Source organism: Colobus angolensis, unplaced genomic scaffold (genome assembly GCF_000951035.1).
Source record: "Colobus angolensis palliatus isolate OR3802 unplaced genomic scaffold, Cang.pa_1.0 Scaffold226, whole genome shotgun sequence".
Lineage (NCBI taxonomy): Eukaryota > Metazoa > Chordata > Mammalia > Primates > Cercopithecidae > Colobus > Colobus angolensis.
Window position 1 is genome coordinate 3,266,375 of NW_012115444.1, and position 8,163 is coordinate 3,274,537.

General features: G+C 41.6%; 1 protein-coding gene across 1 annotated transcript in view; it reads right to left on the reverse strand.

Annotated features, from left to right (window-relative positions):
- The window catches only part of NRBF2 (nuclear receptor binding factor 2), a gene marked incomplete at its 3' end in the record, with an annotated part of 21,832 nt that overhangs the window by 2,966 nt on the left and 10,703 nt on the right, over positions 1-8,163 (reverse strand). The window contains exon 2 of the mRNA XM_011944099.1: positions 5,662-5,746. Coding sequence (XP_011799489.1) covers positions 5,662-5,746 — 85 coding nt within the window. The remainder of the gene's footprint in view (positions 1-5,661; positions 5,747-8,163) is intronic.

An 8,163-nucleotide genomic window follows, 5' to 3' on the forward strand; every position in this document is an offset into this window, starting at 1 on the left:
GTCTCGATCTCCTGACCTCGTGATCCGCCCGTCTCGGCCTCCCAAAGTGCTGGGATTACAGGCTTGAGCCACCGCGCCCGGCCCTGCTGGCAAGTTCTTAAAAAAAAAATCCAAGAACTAATGGTACATTTTGTGAACTATACTACTAGTCCTTTCCCACTTTCTCTATGGATGTCCTTATCTATGTATCTTTAGTTACATTTGATATTTTATTATACATTCATCGGTAAGACATTTTATAAGCTTTTGGGAACAAGGTTAGGTATAAATAACAAGTTCTGTATTATCAATGAATTGCCCATAATGAATCTCCATTTTTATCTTGCATCTCTCATACCTATATTAAGTCCCTCTTTTGCCTTTTTGCAGATACAAGGCATTGCTTTCTGTCCAGTCTTAATCCAAATAATTTAATGATTTGATGTCATAACTTAAGAGTTCCTGCCTGCTAGGTTCTACCGTAGTCCTTAAGATACAAATTATATTAGGGGTCCCAAACCTCCAGGCTGGTATTGGTCTATGTCTTGTTAGGAACTGGGCCACACACACAGCAGGAAGTGAGCAGCACGCAAGCCAGTGAAGCTTCATCTGTATTTACAGCCACTCCCCACTGCTTGCATTACCACCTGAGTTCTGCCTCCCATCAGATCAGCAGCGGCATTAGCTTCTCATAGCACAAACCCTACTGTGAACTGCACATCCAAGGGATCTAGGCTGCACTCTCCTTATGAAAATCTAATGCCTAATGATCTGTCACTGTCTCCCATCACCCCTAAATGAGACTGTCTAGCTGTAGGAAAACAAGCTCAGGGTTCCCACTGATTCTACATTACATTGAGTTGTATAATTATTTCATTATTTCTATTATTACATTGTAAAATATAAAGTGCACAATAAATGTAATGTGCTTGAATCATCCTAAAACCATTTGCCCCACCTCAGGTCTGTGGAAAACTGACTTCCACAAAACTGGTCCCTGGCAGCAAAAAGGTTGGGACTGCTGAATTAGATGCTCCCTCTCCAGAAAAAGGAGAGCTAGGGCCAGGTGCAGTGGCTAGCACTTTGGGAGGCCAAACAGGAGGATTGCCTGAGCCCAGGAGTTCCAGACTAGACTGGGCAACATAGCGAGACCCTGTATCAATTTGAAAAGAATTAAAAGAAAAAACAGAGTTGGTTATATAGTCTTTGCTCCAGCCATGCTTACCATAATTACATCCTTCCAACAACACTTTGTCTTTTTTTCCTGTAGTAAGTCTGTACAGCTGCATACTAGTTTCTTTTCCTTTTGTTCATGTTTAAATCTGTGGAGATGAATGGGTGCGGTGGTTCACACCTGTAATTCCAGCACTTAGGGAGGCCAAGGCTGGTGGATCGCCTGAGGTCGGGAGTTCAAGACCAGCCTGGCCAGCATGGTGAAACCCCAGCTCTACTAAAAAAAAAAAAAGAAAAGAAAAAAAAAATTAGCTGGGCATGGTGGCAGGCGCCTGTAATCCCAGCTACTAGGGAAGCTGACGTAGGAGAATCGCTTGAACCCGGGAGGTGGAGGTTGCACCGAGCCAAGATCATGCCATTGCACTCCAGCCTGGGTAATGGAGCGAGACTCCAAAAATCTGCAGAGACATTCTGTCTGCTCTGCTATTGCTCTGATACACTGTAGACAAATTTTCTTAGACATCCCTTCCATCTTGCCTGCGTGTATTTGTCTCCCTGTTTGAACTACAGTTTGCTTTAAATCCACTTTCTTAACAAACGAATAGTTTTCACAAAACCAAGCTTTAGCCAACTGAAATGCCTCCCCTCTTTGTAGAACCTTGAAATTGTATGACATAGGAGGCTACCAAAGGATATCCCAAAGCACAAAGAATACAACAAGAATCACACTGCCATTTAAAGTATTCCCCACATTTAGATCTTATAAATGGGGCATTTTACAGTTATTTTTAAAGAAGAAAAATTATTTTCTTTTTTTTTTGAGACGGAGTCTCGCTCTGTCGCCCAGGCTGGAGTGCAGTGGCCGGATCTCAGCTCACTGCAAGCTCCGCCTCCCGGGTTCACGCCATTCTCCTGCCTCAGCCTCCCGAGTAGCTGGGACTACAGGCGCCCGCCACCTCGCCCGGCTAGTTTTTTGTATTTTTTAGTAGAGACGGGGTTTCACCGTGTTAGCCAGGATGGTCTCGATCTCCTGACCTCGTGATCCGCCCGTCTCGGCCTCCCAAAGTACTGGGATTACAGGCTTGAGCCACCGTGCCCGGCCTGAAAAATTATTTTCAATCTGATTCCATGTTTATGGATTTCTTCCACAGACTCACAATACATACAAAAGTACAGCAACACAGAAAAGTAGAAAAAGAGTACCTATCTCAAAAACTGCTAACAATTCTGGTTAAACTACTTCCTTTAATTATGATACGAGGCTAAAATGTAATGTAGATATTAAGCAAATGATACAATAAAGGAACTAAGGAAATCTGAAGAATGTCTTAAAATAATAACATCTGGCCGGGCGCAGTGGCTCACGCCTGTAATCCCAACACTTTGGGAGGCTGAGGTGGGCGGATCACTTGGGTTAGGAGTTAGTTTGAGATCAGCCTGGCCAACATGGTGAAACCCTGTCTCTACCAAAAAATACAAAAATTTGCCGAGTGTGGTGGCGTACGCCTGTAGTTCCAGCTACTCGGGAGGCTGAGGCAGAAGAATCACTTGAGCCTGGGAGGTGGAGCTTGCAGTGAGCTAAGATCATGCCATGGCACTCCACTCTGGGTGACAGAGCAAGACTCCGTCTCAAACAAAAGCCAAAAAACAAAAAATAATAACATCTATTACTCTTCTATCAGGAATCTGTTAAACTGGTCCCAAAGCATAGAAGGTGCAGCAATATACTGCCTCTGAATAAGGATAGAATCATTTTCATGTTATCACAGTTTCAAAAGGCTTAGGTCAAGATTTGTTTTCAAACAAAATATTGATCAAATCCATACAAATACTGTGTACTCTGGGGCCCGCTCATCTTCTGAAATGCTCATTTTGAGTTCTAAGCACTGTTAATGGCTATTAACTTATTTAAGGTTTTGTTCTTCTGTTGTGTATGAAAGAAGAGAAATTCACTTAGGGATGTGCTTATCTGGCAAATGAATGCTCACATGCTCAGTTTCATTTAATTTGGCCATTCATTGTCCACCTCAAGAGATCCTACCTTTCCTCAAAAGGAAAGAGACATTAAGCAACTTCTTATTTCAGCACATTTACAATACAAACACCACAAAGAGGCTATAAAGTCCTTAGCTAGGTAATCTCAGGGTATGTTTTCAGTCTCAGAATCTCCTCTGATCTTTGACAGCTGGACACCCAGGCCCCCTCTGTTTGCCCTTAAATTCTCTCATTTCAGCCTTTCCTTCCTATTAGACTTTCTTAGATGTTGATCTTTTCTTGCCTCATCTCTAAAATGATTTCCAAATAAGTTGCTTCCTTACAGAATACACCTACATCCATACCTTCCAAGACCAGTTATAAGCCCTAGAGATGCAAGTCAATTTCAAAAAGTGAGCTCATTTCAACCACGTCAATTTTCAACTCCATTCTAAAACACAAGTTGAAACCCCCAATCAACCCAGTGGGATTTACTAATCACATTAAGTTCTATCTCTATAATTTAAGCTAATGTGATCTAACAGATTGTCTTATTTTTCTACTCCTGAGAATGTCACAGAATTTAGACTGGGGGTGGGAAGTGGTTAATTGAAGCCCAACATCAGTTTTAAGTCTTCAAAGACAAGGATTAGGTTACAACTAAAACTTCCTTCTTCTTATATATTCGTAACATCCCATAGCTCAGTGCATAACATATGCTGATTCACTCCACTTAACATATGTTATATATATGTAACCATGACCATTTTGGGTTACATAAGGTATTGTTTCACTGGGGCATCCATATAAAACATGGTTTTCTTAAATAGTTAAACACGGTACATCTTTGTAGTGACTACAGATTTAATAATCTGATTCATAACAAAATATGGTTTAGGAAAGATTTAAAGAGCACTAGTTGACATCTTTAACACTGTACAAAGCCCTCTCACCATAAAAACACCCAAAGATTTATGGGATATCTACTGTATGCTCGGACCTACAGCAGATACCTCCAGTACACTTCAGTGGCAAAAATATTTCTTTTTTAAAAAAGTGGGGGTGGGAGGCTGGGGGACGGATAGCATTAGGAGAAATACCTAATGTAGACGAGGGGTTGATGGGTGCAGCAAGCCACCATGGCACGCATATACCTCTGCAACAAACCTGCACGTTCTGCACATGTACCCCAGAACTAAAAAAAAAAAAAAAAAAAAGGGCTTGGCGCAGTGGCTGACGCCCGTAATCCCAGCACTTTGGGAGGCCAAGGTGGGTCAATCATGAGGTCAGAAGTTCGAGACCAGCCTGGCCAACATGGAGAAACCCCGTCTCTACTGAAAATACAAGCCAGGTGTGGTGGCACACACCTGTATTCCCAGCTAATCAGGAGGCTGAGGCAGGAGAACCACTCAAACCCAGGAGGCGGAGGTTGCAGTGAGCCAAGACCGTGCCACTGCACTCCAGCCTGGGCGACACAGCAAGACTCCATCTCCAAAAAGAAAAACAAACAAACAAAAAAACTTAAAATTTTCTCTGAAAATTACTAACTTCTAGGCAAAAAACACTGTAGTGAGAAGACTTATCCAATCTACTGCCCACCTTGCAGTCTGTATTTCACAAGTAAAATATCAAGGAAGGGGCAGCCTCTGTCAGGAAAGAATATGGCTCTGATCATCATACTGGCCTAGAGGGAAAGGAACGTGCCTGCCAGCAGAAGACTTCAGGGTCTGCCCTGAGAAAGATGACCTGCACTCATTTTGGATGTGGCATGAGTAAAACATCCTTTCCCCAAAGATTTTTAAATTTTTTTATTTCTATTTTTATACTTACCACTACACTAACGAGGACCCAAAGTTTTTTGGTTTGTTACTCAGCCAACAGAAACTGGTCTAAGCAAAACAGGCCCCCAAGATCTATTTCTGAGTTCAACATATGCTAGGTTGCTTGACTGACTAGGGTAAAATTAGGTCTTTGATAAGAAGCCAACAATTCTGAAATGAAAGCTATCATCAGCATGTTACTATAGGCATGCATGTAGAGATGAGATATTCAGAAGGGAAGCTAAAAAAAGACCACAGGAAAAATCTCCCACACTTTAGGTAACAAAAGTCTTCAGCAAGTTTTGCATTATCAGCATGTTAGAAAACAGAAACTCAGTGAAAATGAATTGGTTGGAACTGAATTGAATTACTATTTTGAGAACCTGAAATGGTAAATTATTTGAAACCCAAACTCCTTTTTTATAATAACTAAGATAAAATGGCAGACTTGTTACAATCAGCTCCTGTTTTTAGGGATCTTTGGGCTCAGAAGGCTGTGTCCAGGAATTGTTTACCACATTTACGCCACCTTCATGGTTTAGAAAGAAGATTGGATTAGCAGGAGCTGGGAAATCCAACACACTTACTTGAAAAATAATCAAAGCTGATATTCTGGTGAGTCAGCAGTATCAGTCTTGCATATGAAAAACAACACACATTATTACTATTGTGACTTTCTGCTCTTCAGTTTTACAAAGTACCTAATAACACTCACCTGCAGCCTTTTTGTGACAAGAAATAGCCTCTTCGTATTTGCCTGCAGCTAATAAACGGTCTGCTCGTCTGCTCTGTTGATGAGCCTAGAAGACAAACATCCCTAAGTTGCTCCGGATCATAAAATAAAACACGATTTCTCTTAAAAAGCAACTACCTTTTAAGAAGATAAATAATACTGTTTGTTGCCACATATCAAATCACTATTACAGCTCTATCTGTAGCTGGGGAAATGTAATGGGTAGAGCCTAGAACTACAGCATCTGAAAGGAACTGGCAACTTCTTTCACTTCTACCATAAGCCCTCTCAAGGTTAACACCAGGCACTTAATTCCTTAATTGACTCACATTCTTCCACTCTTTGGAGATTAACCAAGAGTTACAATCATAGATTGTTATTCAAAATGTCTAGTTTCTTGATTTTTAACAAGCTCCTTTCAAAACAAGAGCTATTTTGTAGATACTTTCACTAATCTGTACAGTCTAAAAACTACAATCAGGAAATCACTCATCACGTAGTAAAATCCAAGCTTCTCTTCTATCATGTCATTCTTTCAACATTAAAGTTACTATGTTTTTAAAATAAAAAATGTGGACATTGCGCAGTTGATGAATTCATGATACCAACATCTAATATTACAAAGATTGTTCTAAAGATATCTCATCAAAAGAACAAAGTCAAAAAAATCAGAAGTTCTAACAGCAAATATTGTAACTGCTCTTGAATTGCAAAGGAAAACTGATAAATAACCAGTCACTGGCCTCCTTACACTTTAAGAATCTCAAAAAGAGCTTCAAGGCCAGGCGCAGTGGCTCACGGCTGTAATCCCAGCACTTTGGGAGGCTGAGGCAGGCGGATCATCTGAGGTCAGGAGTTCAAGACCAGCCTGGCCAACATGGTGAAACTCCATCTCTACTAAAAATACAAAAATTAGCTGGGCGTGGTGGCTCACGCCTGTAATCCCAATACTTTGACCAGCCTGGCCAACATGGTGAAACCCCATCTCTACTAAAAATACAAAAATTAGCTGGGTGCGGTGGCTCACGCCTGTAATCCCAGCACTTTGGGAGGATGAGGCGGGCGGATCACGAGGTCAGGAGATCAAGACCATCCTGGCTAACAGGGTGAAACCCGGTCTCTACTAAAAATACAAAAATTAAAAATTAGCCGGGCATAGTGGTGAGCGCCTGTAGTCCCAGGCTACAGGCGCTGAGGCTGAGCCAGGAGAATGGCATGAACCCCAGAGGCGGAGCTTGCATTGAGCTGAGTTCGCGCCATTGCACTCCAGCCTGGGCGACAGAGTAAGACTCCGTCTCAAAAAAACAAAACCAAAAACAAAAATTAGCCAGGCGTGATGGCGGGCGCCTGTAATCCCAGCTACTGAGGAGGCTGAGGCAGAGGTTGCAATGAGGCGACATCACGCCACTGCTCTCCAGCCTGGGTGAAGAGAATGAAACTCCATCTCAAAAAAAAAAAAAAAAATGCTTTAATATACATTATTTCAGCTGCTTTAATTATGACTTTGTGAATGCATTTTCCTCTCTTACATAAGGAGGCCCAAAAGACTGGTGGGGGTTGTGTAATTTACATAAGATTATACATTTAACTAGCAAGGAGAAAGGCAGAGATCATCAGCTAAAGTTTTCTACCTCACGTAACAGTTTTCCTCAGTAACAAACTCACACATGATTTAGCAAAGCTTCACAGCTTCACAAAAAAGCGAAAAGCGTTGTACACCCATGTTCATAACAGCATTATTCACAACAGCCATAAGATGAAAGCAATCCAGATGTCCATCAATAGATGGAGATGGATAAATGCAGTATATACACACAAAGGAAAGGTACTGTCTTTAAAAGGAAGGTACTTCTGACACATACTACAACATGGATGAACTGTGAGGACATTAGACTGAATAAAAAAGCCAGTCATAAAAGGACAAATACTATACAAACCAACTTACTGGTTATCTAAAGTAGTCAAACTCATAAAAATAGGAAAGTGGAATGGTGGAAAAAAATCGTCATTGAATGGGGGAGGGGGAAATGGGGAGCAGGTATTCAAACAGCATAGTTTCAGTTTTGCAAGATGAAAAAATTCTGGAGATTTGTTGCACAACAATGCGAATATACTTAACACTACTAAACTGTACACTGAAAAATAATTAAGAGGGTAAACTTTACGTGTTTTTTACATCACTTAAAAAAGGTGAAAAGTGGCCGGGTGCTGTGGCTCCTGCCTATAATCCCAGCACTTTAGGAGGCCAAGGCAGGCAGATCACTTGAGCTCAAGAGTTTGAGACCAGCCTGGGCAATATGGTGAAAACTCATCTCTACAAAAAATACAAAAATTAGCCAGGTGTGGCACTCGCGTCCCAGCTACTCAGGAGGCTGAGGTAGGATGATCACTTTGAGCCTGGGAAATGGAGGCTGCAGTGACCTGTGATCGCACCACTGCACTCCAGCCTGGGCAACAGAGTGAGATCCTGCCTCAAAAAAAAAA